The 24855-nt window shown below is 46.7% G+C and overlaps 1 protein-coding gene across 1 annotated transcript in view; it reads left to right on the plus strand.

Moving 5' to 3' along the window:
- The first annotated feature begins 9371 nt into the window (after positions 1–9371).
- The window catches only part of PTPN9 (protein tyrosine phosphatase non-receptor type 9), a 72505-nt gene continuing 57021 nt past the window's right edge, over positions 9372–24855 (plus strand). Inside the window, exon 1 of the mRNA XM_037502073.2 lies at positions 9372–9439. Coding sequence (XP_037357970.1) covers positions 9377–9439 — 63 coding nt within the window. The 5' untranslated portion in view covers positions 9372–9376. The remainder of the gene's footprint in view (positions 9440–24855) is intronic.

Below are 24855 nucleotides of genomic sequence, written 5' to 3' on the forward strand. Positions count from 1 at the left end.
GTTGTTTGTGATTCTTAAACCTCAGAGTCTTGAATCTCCCTGCACCCCCGCCCTATGGCCACCCAAACCAGGACTGTTAGGTCTTGGCCCATTTCACAGTTTTTAGCACTTAAGCATTCTGAGTTTCCAGTTGCTGCTGTTGGTAACGTCATTTTCTAAAAGGTCTTACCAGGAACTGCAATTCTTGGTATTTGAATATGTTCCCTCTTCTGAGAAGACAAGTGTGATTTTCTCTGGTTTAGACACTGCCAGAGATAAAATGCAAATGGGGCTCATTCACTATTTGCACAAACCTTTGAGTGCCTTCCGGGGGGGTATGGTTATATCTGTAATGGCTGCTGTGATGTAGACTGGGTTATGCAGGTGGACAGGACTCAATCCTTGCCTGCTCACCATCTAGTGAGAAAATAAACCCCATGGCATAAGAGTACCTCAAGATGGTGAGATGATGGCTTTAGAGCAGGCAGTGCCCAGAGTCCTGGCGGCCAGGGAAGGGCAGAAGGAGGTTCCACAGACATCAGAGTCTAGTTGCTGCTAGCAGAGGGGGCAGGAGCATGCTGTATGGACCAGGAGTGGGGAGTATGCAGGTGGAGAGTATGCAGTGCTCCCCCCTCCAGAGCAGGGCAGGATTAGCCTGGCTCAAGTGCCAACTAAGATTGGAGAGCTATGGGAAAGGAAGCTGGAGGTGGGCCTGATGATGGGGGTGGGGGGTATGGTGCGGCTGTGTGTTAAGCAGAGGTTTTAGATTTTATGCCATGGGTGAAAGGGAGCCAGTCTTTGGCACCTGTGAGACTAGGAGATGGTGCCTAAAACAGATCAGTTCCTTTCTGCTCTGTGTTCAGGCATGTGTCCATTTCCTCTGGCCTCACCCTGTTCTCCACACCGCCTTCCACTTTCCCAAGTCTTGTCTTGTTAGACAAAAGGACTTCACGATTTCACTGCTGCAGTACTAGTGTCCTGTCGACAAAACTGCAAGGGCTCCAAGTCAGATCCTGTCTGACATGCAATTGTTCCTTTGTGTTGATTCGTTCTGGGAACAGATCCGGGCAGAAGTTGTGGTTAAGGGGAGCCTGATTATACAAATTCAGCACACCAGTGGGACTCGCCTCAGTGCTGGACTCTCAGAGAGCTGTTCAAGCTGACTCTGTAAAATCAGAGAAGGAAGAAACCTCCCGCCCCCACGCCCCATGCTGACCCTGCTGGCTGCAGATTTAAGATGCACACCTCAGTAAGCTCGCTCCTGAATTTAGGTCAATTCTGCAATAGGAACATCATGGGTTTTTTGCCATGAAGCATGTAGTAGGCTGCCTAGAAGGTTAGTTTTATTTGATGATGTTTTGAACGCTCTAGTCTATGTTCTCATCAGTCAACGAGCATTTCAGCAGCTCTGCATGCTAGTAACAGGAGAGAACTGACGAGGCTCTGCCCAGAAATTATCAGGTCTAGGACTACTTCCCCAAAGATGCATGCGTCAAAGAACATATTAGCCAGAATTATCACCGTGTAACTTGGTGCAGTTAAATGTAGCTGGAAGGATGTGTCTCAGAGGAAGGCCCCTGGTAATTTTAAGCCAGAAGCCAGTATTCTGGATCACCCAACAGATTGTCTCCTAGTCATATTTCTTGAATTATAAAATCACCTCCTGTCACCTGTTTCCAAGATGGTGTGTTGTAGGTTGCTATGACTGGTTGCTAGTTCTCTCACCACCCTTCTGAATAGCTCCCAGTTTCTTTTTGTGTGGAATTACCTCTTCTCCATGCAATATGATTTGTTGGGACTATAATCTAGGGGGAACACCCTCCCTTAGCCAAGTGTCGGGTTTATGACTCAAGATGTGCCAATTACATATTCTTCACCAGAATTAGTGTCTAGAGTAGAGGAACAAAAGAGTGAATCAATTGGAATTTATTTATTTTGCATGTGAGGGTGTTTCTTTGCCCTATCATGAAATCTGTGAGCACCCAATCTATTTCAGCATGCTTAAAGTAGCCAAAGCTGATTTCTGGACTCAGAACCAGACTCCTAAGTAATACCGCTGCTCCGTGCGGCATGCTTACCTTGGCTGGAGGGCCAGTTTGGCATAAGTTAGCAAAGAACTACTAGTTGAAATCACTTTTAACTCAAGTGCCATTGTAACCCAGGCACCAAGAAAAGACCAGGCTATTTTTTAAAAAGGATTTATTTATTTATGCACACAAGAACTGGGGTATAAGCCAGAGGTGCAGGGGGTGAGAGGATTCACCAGAGAGTGGGCAGCAGAACAGGCAGACTGACTGAAATACACTGCTGAGGGGAGCAGCGGACGAGACAGGAGAGGTCTGCTGCGCCACGTGGGTAGCTCCCTTTTTGGGGATGGAACTCTTGCTGCAGTGGCTGTGGATACCTTCATAGTGCTGCGTCTTAACCCCTTGCACCACCAGGAACCCCCCCACCCCACCGTCTTGAATCTTTACTACACAGTTCCTCTATTAGATTGCAAGCTCTTGGAGGTGAAGAATCTGGTCCTATTTACCTTTAGAGCCCCAAGTCTAGAACTTGTATTGAAAAACGTTGGTTAAGTGAGTGAAGCAAGGAGCTGCAATAAGAGTACAGTCTGGAGGAGAACCCCCCTCTCTGCTGCAGGGAAGTGACCCTGAAGAGGAGGTGGCATGGAGGTGTGGCTGTCCTCTAACAGGTGGTTGGAGAGGCTGCAGACTTCTAAGAATGAGAACTATATTTAGTTCTGTGAACAGGATAAAAGGTTAGCCTAAAGTCTTCTCCCTGCATATACTAGAGAAGGGAAAAGGTGTTCCCAGCGAGAGACTTCCTTTCTAATAAGGAAATGAATGAAAACCCCACAGTATATATTTTTAAGCAAGTGTGGTCTTTTGTTTCATATCTTCTGATATGTAGGACAGGAAAAGTAGACAAAAACCTTGAGGTTTTAGCCTGAGAATGACTTCTTGCTCTGGTAAGACAGGCTGCGTTTTGAGTTGCATCTTGTCTGAGAATTCTGATTCTAGCCAATCTTTACATCAAAGAGGAACCAGATTAAGTTTTCCATCTTGTTTGCTCACCAAGTGCTTCAAGGTTTGGTCTTGGGCATTGGTTTGGTTGTGACTCACATCCTCCCCCCAGCTCCTCAGACAACCCATCATCCAGGGACAAGGTGGAAGTGAGGGGCCTGGGCAGCGTGGAGTAGTGATGGTGGATGTGGAGTGGTCTCAGGCAGCAAATAGCTGCTGGAGGGATCAGGGCCTCTAGGACTTGTGCCTTCATCTCTCACATCCATTCCAAGTGATGGGGGTTGTTTTGAAAAGTTGATTTTTGTGTTTGTTTAGAGGCAGAGAAGCAGCCTGAGGCAGTTTGGAAAACTGGGAGATGAGCCTCACTATTGGACCCAGCCCTGCTGCATTCTTCCCATCTTGGGGGACTGTGTGGGGTTGGAAGAGTTAACACTTAAAACCCTGAGAGCTCTTCTGGCTAGGGCAATGCACAGACAATTAGCATTTGTAGAAAAATTCCTCCCTTCCTGCCTCTCTTGCAGGCTGGCAGTCGGTAAGCCTTCTGGCTCTTCCTTTGCTTTTGCTCTACAGTCAGAGTGGGGAAAGGAAAAATGGAACTCAAATCTGTCAGTGCTGCTTTTCACTAGCAACTTTAGTTCTTAAAGACTTTATTTATTTTTGCATGGAAGCACTGGGGTGTAGACCAGAGGTGTGGGGCTGGGGTGGGGTTGGCGGGGTGGATCCACTGAAATACACTGCTGAGGGGAGCAGCCGGCGAGACAGGAGAGGTCTGCTCGCCATGTGGGTAGCTCCCTGGCCAGGATTGAACTCATTCTGCAGTGGCTGCAGATAGCTTGATAGCACTGTCTTTAACCCCTGCGCCACCAGGGAGGCGCTTATATTACCTTAAAAAGAAAAAAGGATAGTAATAAGAATCAGTTCCTACAGGAGTGGATAATGGGGGAAATGTAATCTACACGGGATGAGATTTTTCATTTTCCTTAAAGAGTTCACCTTCAGTCATCCTAGAATTATAGATTTGTTCTATGAGTGAAAAACAAAAATTGTCACCCTAGACATTGGTTAGCTGTATGACCCTATTATTCCTGCCTGTCTTTTGGGGAAAAAAAAAAAGACAATAAGATGTTGCCTTTTTATGTTATCTTTTATCTCTAAGGCATGTCTCTTTCACAGGTAATAGATAATTTGGAGCAATGTTTGAGAGGGACTTGGATTTTATTTTATTTTTTAAAGATTTATTTATTATGCATGCAAGAACTGGGGTACAGGTCAGAGGTGTGGGAGGTCAGAGGATTCACCAGAGACAGAATAAGGAACAGAACAGGCCGATAAACCAAAGTACACTGCTGAGGGGAGCAACAAGTGTCAGGAGAGGTCTGCTGCGCCATGTGGGTAGCTCCCCAGCCAGGGATCAAACTCACACAGCTGAGGCTGCGGACAGCTTCACAGCCTGTGCTCAACCCCTTGTGCCACCAGGGAGGCCTAACTTCGGATATTAGAACTTTTTTAGGAAAGATGTTTTTAGATGTTTTTAGAAAAGGTTATAAAATTTCAATAACAGCTTTGGAAGCATCTCTATTCTTAGACCTGAACAAATACACACACACACACACACACACACACACATATTTTAATGTATTTATGGAGACTTTTTAAAATCTTTTTTTAAAAAAATGTTTATTTACTGGGGCCTCCCTGGGTTAAGCCCAGCACTGTGAAGCAATCCGCAGCCTGTACAGCATGAGTTTGATCCCTGGCTGGCCAGGGAGCTGACCCACGTGACGCAGCAGACCTCTCCTGTCTTGTCCACTGCTCCCCTCAGCAGTGTATTTCAGTTGGTCAGCCTGTTCTGTTCCCCACTCTGGTGAATTCTCTCCCCCCCACCACCTCTGGCCTGTACCCCAGTTCTTGTATGCATAAATAAATCTTTAAAAAAACAAAAGAACAATCTTTTTAAAAAATAAAAATAAAATGTTTATTATTTATTTATAGAAGAACTGAGTTGCAGGCCAGAACTGGAGGGGGGCAATGAGAGGATTCACTAGAGACAGAGTGGGGAGCAAGAACAGTCAGAGCTACTGATATACACTGCTGAGGGGAACAGTGGGCACATCTGGAGAGGTCTGCTGCACATGTAGGTAGCTCCCTGACCAGGGATTGAACTTGTGCTGCAGTGGCTGCGAACAGCTTCATAAAGTTGTGTCTTAACCTCTTGCACCACCAGGGAGGTCCTGAGGAGGTGGGTTTTAAGCTGAGCTCTTAAGGCTGTGTTGGATTTCCCTAGTGAAGGAGGTCAGAGGTAGGTGAAGACAGGTTTTCTAGACGGAGACCTGAAACCTATGCCTTAAAAACAAAAGACAAAAGTACCAATAGCACCCCTCCCCCTAAGAATCTATGTAATTTATTTTCCACTTTCAGATTTCGGTACATGATAATTTAATAAAAATGAGATTTTTATCTGTCATTTACACTCCCCCAACCCTGAGGCCCTACAACCAAGCAGGCAAAAATGCAAGGAAGCTACATCAGTACCTACAGATCTAACCTTATATATATCATTTTTATAAAATGAGGATCGTAATTTCAACTATCTCATATTAGAAAAGGAAGGTGGGGCCTCCCTGGTGGCGCAGGGGTTAAGACACAGCACTATGAAGCTATCTGCAGCCTCTGCAGCACAAGTTCAATCCCTGGTCAGGGAACTACCCACATGGCGCAGCAGACTTCTCCTGTCTCGCCGGCTACTCACCTCAGCAGTGTATTTCAGTAGATCCGCCTTTGTGCTCCCCACTCTATCTCTGTTGACTCCTCTCCCCCCCGCCCATCTCTGGCCTGTACCCCTGCTCTTGTATGCATAAATAAATAAATCTTCAAAAAAAAATTTAGAAAAGAAAGGAGGCCAAGAGTATCAATCTGTAGCAGATTTTATTCGGTCTGTGAGGGGTGACTCTTGGAAGCAGCAGAGGGAGGATCGCGACCCGAAATTGGGAGAGGCGGTCTTTATAGGGTCAGGCTACTTCTGGAATTTTTTGGTCTGTGTGAGTGAGTGGTGGGGGTCTCTTCTGCCAGAGGGGTTCTGCTGGAGTTATTTACTGTTGTCAGCTTATCTCTGACTCAGCCTGGTTGTGCGGGTTGTATGAGGTGCCTATGTATGCTCTCATCATCTCACACTTTAATGATGAAAATGGATGAATGGGGGCCTCCCCGGTGGCGCAGCGGTTGAGCGCTGGGTTGCGAGGCTGCCCGCGGCCTCTGTGGCGCCGGTTCGATCCCCAGCTGCTCCCCGGCCACCGGAGGAGGGTCCCACATGGCGCACAGACCTCTCCTGCCGCCCGCTGCTCCCCTCAGCAGTGTACTTCGGTCCTTCTGCCTGCTCTGCTCCCCGCTCTGGCTCTGGTGAATTCTCTCACCCTCCCGCGCTTCTGACTGTACCCAGTGCATGTATGAACAAAACAAACAAACAAACAAATAAATAAATAAAACATGCCTCTATTAAAAAAAAAATTATAAAAAAAAAAAGAAAATGGATGAATGGAAGTCATTTAGAACAGCGTCAGGCATGTGGTAAGGACACAATAAATGTGACCTCATTATTTCAGTGTGCGGGTACTGTATTCACAGTGTTTCCTATTGTTGGGCCATTATTTTGTTTCCAGTCACTTGCTATGACAAACCCTTTTGCAGTCTCTACGATTTGCTTGAGTAGAAAAACAACGCCATAGTTGATTTTATTGGTTCCAACCTACTGTTCAAGGCAATCCTTTGAACTCTGATTCTCCTAAGATCTAACCTCGCGAGCAAATGCAGCCAACTGCCTTGCATTTGGGTTTGTTACCCATGTCCCCACTCATAAACTTCCACACATTGTCCTGTTAGATCTGTGATGGGTAACAGTTTTGGAGAACTGATCCCTTACACACCCATAAGCCTCCGCACACAGCTGTGTCTTTCTCCTAGCTCATTCTGCTAAACCGCTCCCTTTAATTAATTCTCTACATTCATCCCTGCACTAGGAGTTAGAATGCCTGGACAAGCTCTCACTCAATACTAAATACAAAGCTGTGTGAGGTGGGATAAATCTCTGACCCCTGATGTCCTGCGGATCACTGGGCTAAACAAGTGTCAACCTGTCAAGAGTGGGCTGAGACCCTATCCTCTCCTGTGGCCACTCTGTTGTTTATTCTACCGAGCCCCTGCTGTTATCTCACTCCAGCTTAGTACTAGAGCCATGTGCCTATTTATTATTTAAAAAACTTTGAAAAGGTTATACATCCACCTGCACAATTTAAATATGTGCACCATATTGTTAGAACCCAAGGCTGTGGTTGCTTCTGAGAATAATGACTAGGAGGAGACATAAGGGGGGTTTGGCAAGTTGGGGATATTCTAAATATTTCATAATCTGTGCTCTGGTTATGAAAATTCATCATGCTGTGTGCATATTACACTTCAATAAAAAAAGTTACAAAAAACTCAGAATGCACCAAAGACCACAGAGGGGAAAAGACTCCCTCTCCGTTTCCAGACTCCTGGTTGGTTCCCCTTCTGAGAGACAACCAGTGAGCTTTCTTGTGTATCTGTTCAGGTTTTTTTCTATGTATGCATTTGCAAACACATGTTCAGTTTTTCCATTCTACAAACCACATTACACACACTATGTGGGTCTTGCTTGTTCACTTCATCATGTAGTTGAGGGATCATCCGATGTCCTTAGGAGCCCAAGAGACCACTGTGTTGTCCATTGTAACCCTGCACATAGTTCCGTGCCTGGTATATAAATAACACTTGTTAAATAAATAGACTGTCTTCCAGAGGAGCCTCTGGTCGCAACACTGAAACTGTAACTCCTGTAAGAAGTGATGAGCTCAACCCAGAGTCAGCCTGCTACCTGAGATGGACAGGTCTGAGCACCAGGAATTTCTGCAGCCAGAAGTTCCTATTTCCATAATGCAGAAATAAGGTGAGGTCAGAGGTTGCTTTAAAAATCCTAGGAGGGGGCCTCCCTGGGGGCTAAGGCGTTAAGCACCACACTATGAAGCAATCCAGTCACTCCTGGCGGGAGCTACCCACATGGCACAGCAGACCTCTCCCTACTCGCCCGCTGCTCCCCTCAGCACTGGACTTTGGTCAGTCTGCCTGTTCTGCTCCCCACTCTGTCTCTGGTGGCTCCTCTCACCCCCCTGCACCTCTGGCCTGCACCCCAGCTCTGTGTGCATAAATAAATAAATCTTCAAAAAAAAAAAAAAAAGTCCTGGAGGGGGCTTTGGAAGCCAGATCACCATCCACTTGGGAAAGCCTCCTCCCTCTCTCCGCCCTGGCGTTCGGGACGGTGGGCTCCGGCCTGGGCACTAGCCGTGCTGCTCCCCCCTGAGCAGTTCGCCTCGTTCGGAATCTTTATTTTCGGCCCGGACTGCGGCAAAGCCGAGCCCGCGTGGGCTTTCCCTTCCCCGCGGGCCGCACCCCGCCCCAGGCCCGGCCGGGCCCCGCGCCCCGTCTCCGCCGCGCCGGCCCGGGAGCACGTCCCGCGGGCGGGGCGCCGGGTCGGAAGCCCTTTCTGCGAGGCACGAAAACGAGCTCCTCCGTGAGGCGCACAGGCCGCGCGAGGCGGGGAGCCCGGGCGTCCCGGCCCGCAGCCCCCGCGGCGTCCCGCGCGAGCGGCCGGCGGGGGCCGTGGGGTCCCGCGGCGTGAGGGCCGCGGCCCGCGGCCTGAGGGGGTCGAGTCACGCCCGCGCGCCCCCCGCGCGCCTCCCTCCCTCCCGGGCCCGCGCGCGGCCTCCGCCCTCCCCCGGCCGCGGCGCCCCTCCCCCGCTCTCTCTGTCTCCCCCTCCCGGGCGCCCCGGCGGCCCCGCGCGCCGCGCCCGTGAATGAGCCGCTCAGTTTCTCAATGGAGCCGCGGGGGGCCCGGGCGGCGGGGCGGCGGCGGCGCGGGCGCTGAGCCGCGAGGGGGGCGCCTCCCTCGCTCCCGCCCTCAGGCCCCGCGGCCGCCGCGCCCGGGCTGAGAGGCCGCCGCGCCGGTCGGGCCCGCACCGGGGCGCCGCGAGGGAGCGGGCGGGCGGGCTCGGAGCCTTCCGCCGCGGCCGGCCGCTCGGGCCGAGAAAGTTCTGGGCTTCCTCTTCCCTCTCCCCCCGCGCCGCCCGCGCCGCGGCGCTTTCCTCCCGGGCGGAGGCGCGCGGGCCGGGCCGGGCCGGGCCGGGCCGGGCCGGGAGGGTTTCCGCCCGCAGGCGCGCGGCGCTCCCGGGCGGCTTCTGAGGCGGCCGAGGCGGCGGCGGCCCCGCGGCGCGGGCCCCGCCGGCCCCACCATGAGCCGGCCGGCCGGGGCCGCTGAGGCGCGGGGACGCGTCGGCCGCTCCTGGCCGCGGCGCCGAGGCGCGATGGAGCCCGCGGCCGCGCCCGGGCCCGACATGGCCCCCGAGCTGACCCCGGAGGAGGAGCAGGTAAGCCGGCCGGCGCCGCGCGGGCAGGCCCGGGCCCGAGGCCGGAGGCCGGAGGCCGGAGGCCGCGCCCTCGCCGCCCCGGCCCGCGGGGCCCCGCTCCCGGCGACCGCGCCCCGGGTCGGCAGCCCCGAAACCCCCGCGCGCCGGAGCGGCTCCGGCCGCGGGCGCCCCGCTTCCCCCTGCACCCCGGCCGGACTCCCGGGCCTCGCGGGGCCCCCTCCCCTGTCTGCTGCTGGAAGCCCCGAGAGCCGAGACCCCCCCTCTCCTCCCCGACGCTGGCGGACCCCCGCCCGCCCCCGCCCCCGCCCCCACCCATGGAGGTGTCGCTCCTTCCCGGAAGGGTGTGTGGGGTGTCAGCGGGGAGGACCCCGCGGGCGTTAGCTCCGCGCCCCGGCACAGTGTGAAAGGCTTTGGGGTCCACAGATGCCCTAGATTGTCGGACGAGCCCCCTCTGGCTTCTCAGCGTGCTGGGCGGGCCTGCGGGCCAGGCTGGACGACCAGCCTCTGCCCCCCAAGTCCCGGGCTTGACCCCCCGGTTCAGCTCGCCCGGCGGGGCATCCCCGCGCCCCTGCTGCCCTGCCCGCACTGCATCTCGCTGGCTCCATCTTTCTGAGGCCTGCAGTTGGGCTCCATTGTCCCTGGGCGCCCCGTGACCTTCAGTTCCCATAAGGAAGTGCTTGGCGGTGTCATTTGAGGGGCTTGAGTGCGGGAAAAGCCCGGGCCCGGGGAACTTTCCTCTTGCACATTCCTGCCCCGGACGCGGGCCGCCGCGGGGGGCGGGGGGCAGGGGGCGAGCAGCCAGCCCAGCCCGGGCACCCTGCAGCCTTCCCCTGCCTTTTCCTGGGCACTGCCCATGCCGGGCCCTGGCTGCACCAGCAGGCTCTTAGAGGCTGATCCACCTTTAAACAAAACCAAAAAAGCAAAAAACCTGAAGAAAGATGAGCTCTGCGGGTGATCCCTTTCAAGCTCTCCGGTTCTTGTTCCCAAGACTACATTTAGCAGCTCCGTGGCTGGACCGTGGAGACCGCCTGGTTTTAAAAGCGAATATTGGCTACTGGGCGTAAGACCTGCTTTTTTTAAAAGCCCTGGACTTTGCTTCTCTTTTGTGAAGATGCCTTTTTTCATGTTTGGCCTCAGACCACAGTCCTGTCTTGTGACGTTTTGCGATAAATCAGCATGGGGAAAAAAATCCAGCTGCTTTATACAAGTGATGGCAACATCCTGGTAACTGCAGTTGGGTGTTCATAAAATTTTGGTCAGGACCTAATGCGAGCAGGTGGCCAAGGAACCCATTGTCAGGATTAGGGAAATACTTAGTACTAAGGTGTGATGTGGGAGGTTGATTTTACGAAGAGCAAAATTCTTTTGCTTCTTTTTCCTTGGATTAGTCAGATTTGAAGTTTCTATGTTTCTAAGACTTAAAAGGCAGCAGTATTCCGGGCCTCCCCTGGTGGAGCAGAGGTTGAGCCCTGGGCCCATTCGTTCCCCGGCCACCAGCAAGGGTCCCACAAAAAAAAAAAAAAAAAAAAAAGAATCAGTATTTCATTATGAAGAAGCCATTAGGTTGCAAGTTAAAAAATTAAAACCAGGGAAAGTAAATTAAAATATTGATAGTAGTAGTTATAGGCATTGACAAGGACTGCATGCAAATAGTAAAACCTATATTAAGATCAAGACGTTGTGTTGTCTTTAATCATACCTTTTCCTACAAAATGTCACCATTTTATACCCATTTCAAAATGTTGACGCAGACATAAAAGCAGCATAGTTCCAATTATGCTCATGCCTGATATTCTCATATTTTTAATTTACTATCACAGAGCTCTCTTAAGATTTCCTTAAAATGTTTAAACAGCAGCAAGTGTGTGTTAGTCTTATCAAAGTGGTCATCATGGGAAATGACATTCATTTCATAATGCTGGCCCATGGCTCACACCAATTTTAGAACTCAGTTGGAGTTGGTTTTAAAACTTGTGGCAGAACTTTTTTTTTTTTAAGATTTATTTATTTATGCATACAAGAGCTGGGGTATAGGCCAGAGGTGTGGGGAGTGAAAGGACCCACCAGAGACAGAGTGGGGAGCAGAACAGGCAGATTGACCAAAGTTCACTGCTGAGGGGAGCAGCGGGCGAGTCAGGAGAGGTCTGCTGCGCCATGTGGGTTGCTCCCTGGCCGGCCGGGGAATTGAACTCTGTGCTTCAGATGCTGCCAGTTGCTTCATAGGTTACATCTTAACCCCCTGTGTTGTGGCAGAACTTTTGAAATATTTTCAGTTTGGGAAAAATCTTGTATTTTTTTTTTAAAGATTTATTTATGTATTCCAGAGCTGGGGTGCAGGCCAGAGGTGCGGGGGAGGGTGTGGGAGAGAGGATTCACTAGTGACAGTGGGGAATAGAACAGGAGGATTGACTGAAATACACTGCTGAGGGGAGCAGTGGGTGAGGCAGGAGAGGTCTGCTTCGCCATGTGGGTCAGGTCCCTGTCTGGGGATTGAACTCATGCTGCGGTGGCTGTGGATAGCTTCATAGCGCTGACACTTAACCCCTTGTGCCTCCACGGAGGCCCAAAAATAAAAAAATCTTGTACTTTTGAGATTTAATTTGATTCCAGGAAATAGCAAAAAAAAAAAAAAAAAAAAAAATCTCAGAACCCTATTACATAAGTAAAGTAGGGAATAAATATAGATTAACATAGTTCCAGGGAAAAATGAGATGCTGTTAGCCTCTTTTTGGGGTGTGTAAAACTGCCCTAAATATGTCTCTGCAGCAGGTCCCTCATAAATGCTGTCTCCTGTACAGTCATGTCAATCAGAAGCCCAGTTTTCTTGGACATGTTCTCCCTCAGCTCCTGCATACCTGCGTCATCAGGTTTTCCTCACTATCTCTTGGTTCCATCAACTTCCATCACCAAAAATGAAGCTAGTCCAAGCTCTGTCATCTTTTTTTTTTTCTTTTCAGATTTATTTATTTATACATAAAAGAGATGGGTTGTAAGCCAGATGTGGAGGGGGTGTGTGTGTGAGGGGGAGAGGATTCAGAGAGTGGGGAGCAGAACAGGCAGATCTACTGAAATACACTGCTGAGGGGAGCAGCGGGCGAGTCAGGAGAGGTCTGCTGCTCCATGCCTGGGGTTGAGCTCATGCTGCAGTGGTTGACCAGAGCTTGATAGCTTGATAATAGTGCTTCCTTTACTTTAACCCTTGTGCCCCCAGGGAGGCCCCCAAGCTGTGTCATTTTGACAGAACTTTTGTTTAGTATCTGATCCATTTCATTCAAGTGTGAAACTGACATTTAACTAAATCCTCATTTGTAACTTTGATGTTTCTTGCTTTTCTTTATTTCACTTCTCAATAATTAGAGTCTGCAACTGAGTTACAAGAAAAAGTATGCCTTGCTTTTAAGGAGCTTACATGAATAGCAACAGTAATAACTGACTGTTTACTGCTTTGAGTCTGTTCTATGCTGGACATTTCGCAAACAGGTAATCCTTATAAGGTTGGAATTGTCATCTCATTTTGCAAAGGAGAAAAGTCAGGCTACGGCAAGAAAATTGTCCAAGGTCACATAGCTAGCAAGTGATGGAGCGGATCTAGGTTATTCTGCCTCCACTGCAAATGTGCCCTCTGAAGCATTCTCATGAAATAGTTAGCCAACATAGTAAGATGTCTGGGTGGGTATATAATAGCAAATTTTGTGGCTTTTGATATTGATATGTGTTTGGTTTTGATGATACTTCCAAAATATGGTTTAAAAAATGCAGAGAGAGGGAAAAAAGGAAAACCTTTACTCATGCCAATGTGATGCCAGCAGAAACATGTACAGTCTGTACAAGAGATTGTGTTGAAACTACTCTTGGAAAAAGTTTGCTCCTTTAAGATCCAGTTGGCAGCTCTCCATTTTGAGGTATAGTCTCCATAAAAAAAATTTTTTTATATCTTTTTCTTTTGAACAAGAGAAAGAACTGTTGGAACCAAATATAAAGAGTATTATCTCTCCCAAGTAAAATCCAAGATGTTTGTATATCATTAATACAGTTCCCACTTTAATATATTTATGTATAAATATAAATGCCTTTCTCTTAATGGGCTGGCAAAGTTGTAAATTTAGCAGTGGGAAGGGTAATTTTTTTTCTTTTTATTAAAATTTTATTTTTATATTCCCCATACAATTACAACCCCCTTATTTTGACCCCAATCCCTCCTTTCCCCGCCTCCCACCCCCCATAGAGTATCTCTGGTTCATAGTTTGTTGATTTTGATATTTTCTTTCTTATAGTTGTTCTTTTTCCTGGTCCCTTATTTAAGTTTTCTAGATTCCTGCTATGAGTGAGACCATCCGGTATTTTTCTTTTTCTTTCTGGCTTATTTCGCTGAGCATGTTCGGGAAGGGTAATTTCTACCTCTCAGTACTAATACTCATTTGTATTGTTATTTTCTTTCTTTCTTTTTTTTTTTATGGGGTCAAGGCCAGAGGGAGGATTCACCTGAGACAGAGTGGGGAGCCAAATAGACGATTCTACTGAAATACACTGCTGAGGGGAGCAGCAGGCAAGACAGGAGAGGTCTGCTGAGCCATGTGGGTTTTCTCCCTGGCTGGGGATTGAACTAATGCTGCAGTGGCTGGCGGTAGCTTGGTAGTGCAAAGACTTTAAAACCCCTGTACCACCAGGGAGGCCCCTTATTGTTATTTTCATTTTACTTTTTTTTTTAAAGATTTATTTATTTATGCATACAAGAACTGGGGTACAGGCCAGAGACGGGGGGGGGGGGGTGTGAGAGAGGACCCACCAGAGACAGAGTGGGAAACAGAACAGGCAGATCGACTGAAATACACTACTGAGGGCAGCGGTGGGCGAGCCAGGAGAGGTCTCCTGCGCCTTTTGGGTAGCTCCCTGGTGGGGGATTGAACTCCTTCTGCAGTTCAACAGTGGCTTCGGATAGCTTCATGGTGCTGCATCTTAACCCCTTGTGCCACCAGGGAGGCCCTAAAATAAAGACTTCTAACTAGAATTCTAAAGCTATTTGAATTCAGCAAATAAAGCCTTTTAGGGTCTTTAGGTTTTGCATAGATTTCCCAGTAGAGATTGCTAGGGCAGAATAAAGAGTAGTTTTCTTTTTCTTTTTCTTTTCTTTTCTTTTTTTAAAAAATATATATATATTTAAAGATTTATTTATTTATGTATACAAGAACCGGGGTATAGGCCAGATGCTCAGGAGGGTGAGGATTCACCAGAGACAGAGCGGGGAACACAACAGGCAGACTGATGAAATATACTGCTGAGGGGAGCAGTGGGCGAGACAGGAGAGGTCTGCTTTGCCATGTGGGACCCTTGCAGGCCAGCCGGGATCGAACCCGCGCTGCAGAGGCTGCGGACAGCTTCACAGTGCTGCGCTCAACTGCCTGCGCCACCAGGAAGGCCCAGAGTGGTTTTCTAATGTATTTATGCTTAATTCATATTTTTAAGCCAAAGATGGTTTTAATAACTTATGTAGTGCTTCTATCATATTACAAATCAAGTTTCTTAAAAATTGCTGTGTTTATTATCAAAGCCTTTAAAGAAAATTCCTATTTTAGAGTTAACATTGTTTAGAATTTATAGCATTGTTGTAAGGCTTAATAAGCTAATGCGTATAGAGCATTTAGTCTTACAGAGTAATAAGCTTACATAGTAATAAGCACTCAGTGAAGTTAGTCATTGTGATATTCTCTGTTCTTAAATGATGAAAAAAATTCAAGGCAAATTAGCTTAAACCAGTGGGGGAGGGGTTATCGTATTCACCCTGGGGACTATTCCTTAGCATGGATTCTTACGCCGAAAAATAGTTTTCAACTTTATAGTGTAGTTTTCAAAAACTTATTCTGATTCTCTGCTGTGATTTGTGTTCATCTAACAGAATCTTCTGATGCTAAGAATTTAACTGCTTTGCAGTGGACTTCAGAGATTTTGGCATTTTTCCCAAGGGCAGGGGTTTTGTCCTGGTTCTTGTGGCTAAGAACTTCCCTTTTCCCACAGCCTCACATGTCCTGTGCTAAATGTCATCTGCCTCCCCCCAGCCCCCACCCCGGAAGTTACCATATGTCAAGGACCACATGATTCATGGTGTTAAATTGAGGCCTTCCAGAGAGAGAAAGACAAGAATTCTCCTTATTTGTGTTATTGCCAGCCACGAATGGTATTATAATTAGCTATTCAGTAAAATCTAATTTGAATGCGAGGTCTTTATTCTGTTAAGATTTTTGAGCCTATAAAGTGTCTTGCACTTCAGTTTTGTGATTGTTAAGGGATCTGGAGGTGTTCTCCAAGGAACCAACCACTAATAATTATTAATGAATTAAACCATAAGACATATCCTCCTTTAGAAAGGAGCTATTTTATGGAGGTAAAAGTTAAAACTGATCATAGGTCTGTCCACTTGAGTCCCATTTTCTTACCTTCTTTGTCTTGGAAAAGGCATAGTAATATTGGAATTCTTTAATTTTGTTTTCTAAACATTGAGCCTCATATTACAGCAGGATGACTAGCCCACTGCCGTGTCAATATTAACTCTAATTTGTTCAGATACTAAATCTTCCAGTTTTAGGCATTTCAGTTATTTCACACTTGTCAGTCGGTTGGGCCCTTTCTCCAAATCCGTCACCACCACATTCCCCCTGCAGGCTTCTCCATGCAAGACCGCCATGGTTCCCCTTTCTGGCCCCTGGAATGTCACTGTTATTTTATTTCTAACTCTGGAATGGGGAAAGATGTTCCTTGAACAGGTAGTTTAGCCTACGCTCTCTTGATGGAGGGCCTGTACCTACCTCCTGGAACAAGCACTTGTCATCTGAGGGTGACAAGGCCGTCTCAGACGGCTTGGGGTCTGGAGAGGGTGGGGGGCGGTGGGCAGAGCTGAGAAGCCCTGGGGTCCATGGAAAGAGTCCCTTGTTTATTAAGGGTTGGCTGTCTGTTAGGTGCAGACTATAAATGATGATACCAAAACAGAGTAGAGATGAGTTTTCCTTTAGTTTTTGCTTCTGTGGGAAAGCATTCCACTTCACTCTGGAAAACAGCTTCTGTTATATGGACTGCTTTCCTCCGAAATGCCAAACTCTTCCAACACACACAGGCCCAGCCCAGTTCCTGTCTTATACAGCACTGGTGCCACAGTTTTAGTTAGGCTTATGGAATTATTATGAAGTCAGAATTTTTTCTCAGAATTGATGGGCATATTGTAAAGAGACCCATCAGTGACTTAACACTGAAGTACTTGGCCACCTTAATCCATTAATAGTAGTTGATTGCTGAACAGCTGGCTAATCTTTACCTTTGCATTTGTTTCTGTTTATATCATCATTACAGGATAATATATTGTTATATAGTATGTATATATCATCATTAAAATCAATATTTTAAAAAATAGGCATTTTATTTTTTATTTTGGTGGCCTGTGTGGGGACCGAATAAAGTTGGCTTTTATTTATTTTTTAAAGATTTATTTATTTATGCATACAAGAGCTGGGGTGCAGGCCAGAGGTGTGGGGGTGAGAGGATTCACCAGAGACAGAGTGGGGAGCAGAACAGGCAGATCTACTGAAATACACTACTGAGGGGAGCAGCAGGGAGACAGGGGAGGTCTGCTGTACCATATGGATAGATCCCTGGCCGGCCAGCAACTTGTGCTGCAGTGGCTGGCAATAGTTGATAGCATGGTTTTTAACCCCTGCACCGCCAGGGAGGCCCCAAGTGGGCTTTTTAGATTCTGTACAATGACCATACATTTCTTTTATAATTAACACCAACAATACTTTATAAAAAGTGCTACATGCTATATGCAGGTTTAGGATTATGTTATTAAGTGCTGAAATCCCAGTGTTTAAAGAATAATGTAAACGTGATCTTTTTCTAAAGAGAAGTATCTACACGGAAAAGCTGGGAAGTGATGGTGTAAGTCTTAGGTAAACGTCAGGAATCCCCAGTTTCCTTTGTGGCTCCAGGGTTTTATTTAAAAATTTTTGATCATCCTCTTGTCTCCTTTCCTTAAGAAACTTCCAATGAGACTTGCTTAATTTAAATAACTAAGTCCCTTAGTTAGAAAATGCTCAATAAATAGTGGTGATAATAACTCTCTTGCCTTCTGTGCGGTAGGAAAATTTTTTTTTTCCTCTCAGAAAAGAATAGGAAGAAAAAAATTAAGAATCTGACTGGAGCAATTAAATGGGAGATTTCAAGATGCCAAGGACTTCTAAGAGTTACCTTGCATAAGTAATGTGTCTAAAAATGGCAGGTAGGCTGCTTGGTCACATTTTATGCTGTCAGTACTTTTTGTACCATTCATTAACTCATTGGTTTATTTCTAAATTATAGATTACCTTTAGGTGCATTGGTACTTTCTTATCTGATGATCTGAAAATGTCTTGTATTTAGAGTACAAACAATGATATTTTATATTATCTTATGTATTTCTTATTTAAATAGCCTGTGTGTCATCCAGTGGGTAGAGGTCAGGAATTCTGCTAAATATTCTGACCACAGCACCTTAGACTGTCTAGCTCGGCCATCCTGACTCTGCTAAACATTCTGTAATATAGTGGACAGCTACCCCATTCAAGAATTATCTGAACCCAAATGTCAGTAATGCCAAGGCTGAGAAAGGCTGGTTTATGTCTGAAGAATTAGGAACAGAGTTGCAATTTCCTACATTTAGGTTAAAGATCGGTCTTCTGTTAGCACATTTACTATTTATTCAAATACGTACTTTTTTTTTTTTTTTTTTTATAGAGGCATGCTTTATTTATTTGTTTTGCTGGTTTGTTTGTTTTGTTTATACATGCACTGGGTACAGTCAGAAGCGCGGGAGGGTGAGAGAATTCACCAGAGCCAGAGCAGGGAGCAGAGCAGGCAGAAGGACCGAAGTACACTGCTGAGGGGAGCAGCGGGCGGCAGGAGAGGTCTGCGCGCCATGTGGGACCCTCCTCCGGTGGCCGGGGAGCAGCCGGGGATCGAACCGGCGGCGCAGAGGCCGCGGGCAGCTTCGCAACCCAGCGCTCAACCGCTGCGCCACCGGGGAGGCCCCAAATACGTACTCTTGACGTCACATAATGAAAAATTCTAGTGCAAAACTTAGACTCTAGTCTAAAACTTAGACTGGTGAGAATGGCCCATATTAAAAAAAACTGGCAAGGGCCTCCCTGGTGGCTCAAGGGGTTGTCTCAGCTGGATGAAGCTATCTGCAGCCACTGTAGAATGAGTTCAATCCCTTGCCGGCGAGAATCCCATATGACGCCACAGACCTCTCCTGTCCCGCCCACTGCTCCCCTCAGCAGTGTATTTCTCAGTCTGCCTGTTCTGTTCCCCACTCTGTCTCTGGTGGATCCTCTCACCCCTCCCCCACTTGTGGCCTGTATCCCAGCTCTAGTATGCACAAATAAATAAAATAAATCTTTAAAAAAAAATCTAGCAACAACAGATGCTGGTGAGGATATGGAGAAAAAAGGAACCCTTTTACACTGCTGGTGGGAAGCTGGTCCAACCACTATGGAAAGCTGTGTGGAGGTTCCTCAGATTACTAAAAATGGAGCTACCATATGACCCAGTAGTTCCACTCCTAGGAATCTATCCAAAGGAGACAAGAAATTTAATTGGAAGGGAAACCTGCACTCCTATGTTTCCTGCAGCACTGTCTATAATAGCTAAGATAAGGAAACAACCTAAATGTCCAAAACAGAAGAATGGATCAACAAGATGTGGTACATATACAGAATGGAATACCATCGAAACAGATAAACTCATGCCATTCGCAGCAATGGGTGGAACTAGAAGGGATTATGCTCAGTGAAATAAGTCAGAAGGAAAAAGAAAAATATCAGATGGCTTCATGTATAGGAGGAATGTAGGGAAACCGAGTAAAGGGTCAATATAAAAACAAAAGACAAAATTTGCAGCAAGTATAGGTCTGAGGCACACAGCATGGGAGGGACGGAAGAGCGCAAGGGACTGTGGTGACAGCTCATGCATGAGGTGGTGGTGGGTGATTTATGGGGACTGCACCTGAGAGGAGAAATCAAAAATTGTAAAAAAAAATGAACAATAATGTAAGAAAATAACAAAGTTAAAAAACTCCAGTAACTTAGTTATCTTGCAGCTTAATGGTCACAGAGGGCAATGTGAGCCATTTCCTACAGCCTTTGCAGGCGTTTTCAGATCTGGGGAGACTGATTTTTTTTTTTTTTTTTTTAAAGAGTTCTGCTGAACTGCTACTGCAAGCTAGTAGGTACTTTACCAAAAAAAGATTAATTTATGCATACAAAAACTGGGGTACAGGCCAGAGGTGCTGGGGTGAGAGGACTCACCAGAGACAGTGGGGAACAAAACAGGCAGACTGACTGAAATACACTGCTGAGGGGAGCAGCGGGCGAGTCAGGAGAGGTCCAGAGAGCTTCACAGCACTGTGCTTAACCCCTTGTGCTACCAGGGAGGCCCAGATATTGGGAGATTTAATATGACAAGAAGAACTCTGCTGAGCCCTGTCATGGGATGACAAATAGTGGGAAGTGTCATTTTTGCTTTCCCTTCCATATGTTTCTGAGTGTTGATGTTTCTTTCCTCAGTGAGTGAGGTGATTATTATAGATCAATCCCTTTTTTTACGTGGAGAGGAAGGTTTACAGATCAGAAATAGAAATAGTTTTTTTCATTCATTCAACAGTCATCTTGTCTATTGCTGACTACCAGGTGTTTTTTTTTTTTTAATATGTGCCATTCTCACTGGTGTAAGATGGTATCTCATGGTAGTTTTGATTTGCATTTCCCTGATTACAAGTGATGTTGAACATTTTTTCCTTTTTCTCCACACCCTCGCCAATATTTGTTGTTGCTAGTTTTTTTAATATGTGCCATTCTCACTGGTAGGTTGTTTTTTGTTTTTTTATAAAGATTATTTATGCACACAAGAGCTGGGGTACAGGCCAGAGATGCAGGGGGTGAGAGGATTCACCAGAGACAGAGCGGGGAATAGAACAGGCAGACTGACTGAAACACACTGCTGAGGGGAGCAGCGGGCGAGACAGGAGAAGGCGAGACAGGAGAGGTCTGCCGCGCCATGTGGGGAGCTCCCTGGCTGGGGATCACACTCATGCTGCAGAGGCTGCAAGCAGCTTCATAGGTTGCGTCTTAACCCCTTGCACCACCAGGGAGGCCCTGTGTACCAGGTTCTTATTCAGCGTGGATTGGGGGCTCTCTGTCCTTGAAGAATCACCCTCTAGTTCTAAGTAGTTTGTAAATTGTTGGGTACCCTCCAAGGAGGAGGACCTTTTATGCACTGCGAGGGCAAGGACTCTTCTCTGCATTCTTAGTGCACATTATGAGAGCTCAGAATGTTTGCTGAAGAATAAGTGAAACTGTATTGTAATTATTCCTTGCACAGCCCATAAAGTGGGTATTGTTCTGCTTAGGAGGATTAGGATGTAGGGATGATGTTCAGAGGCTTCCAGTAATTTACCGAGGAGGCAGCACTGGACTCAGACTCTTCTGAGTAAATGCAGTGCTCTCTCCAGCAACCTTCCTCTGTCTTAACCACATTTCCAACCACTTGTTTCTATGTGTTTCTTTCTATATACAGACATACCAGAAATAGCTTGTTCTTGGCATTTAGGGGTTGAAATTCCTATTTTAAGCCATCCATGTTTCTCTAAAGAGATGTGGCTGCATTGTTCCTAGCTGCTTACTGTACTGTGTTTATGAAATAAATGATATATTTTAATGGGATTAGTGAATTTGAGGGTTTATATAGGTCTGTAACTGTACCTCAGAAGGTCCTAGGTCTGTCTGCCCTTCACCTTTATAAAAATCTCTCTTTAGAGATTAGTCAGGATGGCTAAGGTGACCCATGAAGCCAAAGGCTAAATGTCTGCTTATACCTTCTTTGGGTAGAGAGGAACATAGGCAGTAAAACCCAGAGGTCTTAGTCAGTTTTGCAGAGTTTGCCAGAAGAGCTCTGAGAGGTAGAAAATAGTATCTGAGAAAGAGAAGTCTAAATTTGATGCGATGGCAATGGTGATAAAAGTATGCTATGATTGGGCAGTGAAGGGGTTAGAGATTCACTGAAGGGAGGCAAAAATGACCTAATGCCCCAAAAGGTCTCTGTCTGGAATCCCTGGACTCAGGCCTCTATGTTGGAGATGTGGTAAAGGAGCTGGGTGATACATGGAAGAGCTTATGTGATTGGAATAGCCTTATGACAATAAGATCGCAAAGCTGGAGGATGTGAAATTGTCTACTGTAAGTTGGAAGGCACAAAGATTGAAAGTTTGATGACACAAAGGATCCCTCTGAAATCAGGAAAAAGTTAGAAGACAAAGACAATGAAGAGGAAGAATAAAATGTTCCTTATGAATGACCTTAGAGTGGGGGAGCTAATAAACACACCTCTCATCTGAGTTGTGCCTCTTGCCCTCAGTAAGTTTACACAATTGGATCATCAAATCTCAAAGTGATTTAGGAACTGTCAGTGATTTGCATGAAGCGACCATGGTTGTCCTGGGCATCCTGAAATTGTATCAAAGTTGTACACATTGACCAGTGTTTCTAAAATTTAAAGATGCGAGTTGTATGTGCACTTTGCTGTTAGTATGACAAGGCATCTGACAGATGTTTTCTGTCAGGCCTCCCCTGGTGGCACAGCGGTTGAGCACTGGGCTGCGAGGCTGCAGCCTCCGCAGCGCCTGTTTTTTCCCCGGCCTCTGGCGAGGGTCCCACCAAAAAAACAAAAAAAAAAAGATGTTTTCTGTCCTTTTCTCTTCAATTTGTAAGGTGGTGTTAAATGTGTGGTTATCAGCTAGAAATCCTGAGTTATCAACTGTACATTGATATAGTTTATAAAAAGAAGAAAAGAGGGACCTCCCTGGTGGCGCAGGCGGTTGAGCGCCACGCTGTGAAGCTGTCCGCAGCCTCTGTAGTGCGGGTTCGATCCCTGCCGGCCGGCAAGAATCCCACATGGCGCAGCAGACCTCTCCTGTCTCGCCTGTGGGTGCAACAGAGGACTGGTGCGCCATATGGGATTCTCGCCGGCCGGCCGGCTGCGATCAAACCCGCGCTGCAGAGGCTGCGAACAGCTTCACAGCGTGGCGCTCAACTGTCAACTATTTTAAACTAAATATTTCACCTGTGAGATCCAGTTGTAGTCTACTCTAGAAGAAAAAGGAATTTTCTATGTAGGACAAAGCACCGGATATTATGTATTGTAATGAACCCTTCTGTATAGCATCTTCCTCCTTACATACCTTGCTGATTCCCAGTTTAGTCCTGGGAATGAATTGAAATATTGTTGACACAGAGCAGTAATTGTCAAAGTGTAGTCTCCGGATGAGCAACATGATCATTCTCTGGGAGTTTGCTACAAATGCAGATATTCAAGTCCTACCTAGACCTGCTGAATCAGAGGTCCAAGGAGTGAGTTCAGTAATACCTATTATAATGACTCTCCAGGTGACTGCTGAAATTTGAGAACTGATGGCCCAGAAAAGAATAGGGTGCTGATGTGTTGGTCTGGGAACCCTTGAGAGTGGGTTTAGGCATTGAGGCTTCTTCAGGAAAGAAAGACATGGGTTTACAAAGTGGCTCTGGAATTCTAGGTATAAAGCCAGCCTGAACTGAATAAAGCTCTAGGAATCATCTGATTCTGGACTAGAACTGTACTGTTTCATGGGAGAGGAACTGTAGGGAAAAGTTCTCAAAGACTGCCATTTACCAAGGTTTCTTTCTGTGTAAGAAAGAGCAGAGAAATTGAGAACTAGAAGTGGACCAGGATGTCTGTATGGTGAAAACAAGGCTTTCAGACACCCGATGTCCACTGCAGATGGCATTCCCTAGAGAGATGCTTGGCTTCCAAGGGAGAACTGAATGAGAGGAGACACAGGCTGTTCTGATCCAGCCAGGAAAACCTGCCCACTTTGACAAGACTATTCCATAGGGAAGCTCGTGTTACTTCAATGTAGGTTGTCCTGAGAATCTAGACCTCGGGGTTACCAGATTTCACTGTTAGGGTCTTGCCAGTTCTAACTGGAATTGAAAACACAGGGATTGTGGTGAGAGTGACTGGACTGCAGGCAGCTTTTCCTGCCTTCATTCTTTGTAGGTTTGCAAATGGCCTCCTAGGTTCAATGAACGGATTTACCTGCACTGTTTTATGAACATGAATAGGTTTGTCCTTGAGTTTATCTGAGAAAGAGTCTTCTTGAATTTGTAAGTATTGATTCAGAGTTTGAAATAGTTGAGGTCTGGGATGACTCACTGGCCTCATTGCACGTCCTGACTTGCTGTACCCATTTGAGGGAAATAATTGAGCTGTGGATCATGGATACTTTCCAGAAGAGTTCAGGTTTCTTGAGTTTTAACAAAATGTCAGAATTAAGTTACCTGGGGCATATGTGTGGGATTTGGTCTCACAAAGAAAGCAGGGGGCCAGTTAAATTTAGTATAGATTAGCACAGCAGGTCTAATCTACAGGCCAGGGTCAGATTAGTAGCAGGCCTGACTAGCCAATTAGCCAATCCTGGAGTTTTACTAAAACTCATAAGGTTACTCCTATCAGATCCATGTTTTTTTTTTTTTTTTTTTAATATATATATATATTGTAGAAGAACTGGGGTATATATTGAGGTGTGAGGGGTGAAAGGATTGACCACAGATAGAGTCGGGAGCTTCACCACAGTGGATCCACTGAAATTCACTGCTGAGGGGAGCAGCAGGGGAGACAGGAGAGGTCTGCTGCGCCATGTGGGTTGCTCCCTGGCCAGCCCAGGATGGAACTCCTGCTGCAGAGGCTGCGGATTGCTTCATAGTGTGGTGCTTAACCCCTTGTGCCACCAGGGAGGCCCAGAGCCTCCTTTTTTTGAACTCCGTTCTAGCCCATTGTTGCATCCTGCTTTGACCTTTTTAGGTTCACGTTCTGTTCTATAATGTATTTGTTCTCTTAGCTAAGGGGCCTCATCTTAATATAGTTAGCATGACTGTGTCCTTATCTGTTATTTGTAGTGATGGGACTGGATCAGGGATGGATGCAGAACAAATAAAAGGAAAGCACAGGCTTTAGAGTCAGCCTTGATTTTAGAATCTTGTTTGAATTCTCACAAGTAGTATGACTTGGCAAGGTCTTTAACTTGTTTGTGCTGCAATTACCTCATATATAAAATGTCTTAGTGCCTACAAATGGGTTTGTTGGAAAGGTTGAATAAAACATGGATGCAGAGTACTCATGGCCCGTGACTAGAGGTGATCAATAAACCTATGTTTCTTGTCTCCCTCCTTTCGGGGAATTCCGTTAAAATCTTTACTTATGTTAACTCCCCCATTCCCTTTTTTTTAAAATTTACAATCTGGTTGTTTATTGTTTCCTGCAGGACTGTCTTGTGGCCCACTGTGGCAGCACACTTAGCCTTAGAA

The sequence above is a fragment of the Talpa occidentalis genome, unplaced genomic scaffold (assembly GCF_014898055.3).
Source record: "Talpa occidentalis isolate TD23 unplaced genomic scaffold, MPIMG_talOcc4v2.1 talOcc4.11, whole genome shotgun sequence".
Classification (NCBI taxonomy): domain Eukaryota; kingdom Metazoa; phylum Chordata; class Mammalia; order Eulipotyphla; family Talpidae; genus Talpa; species Talpa occidentalis.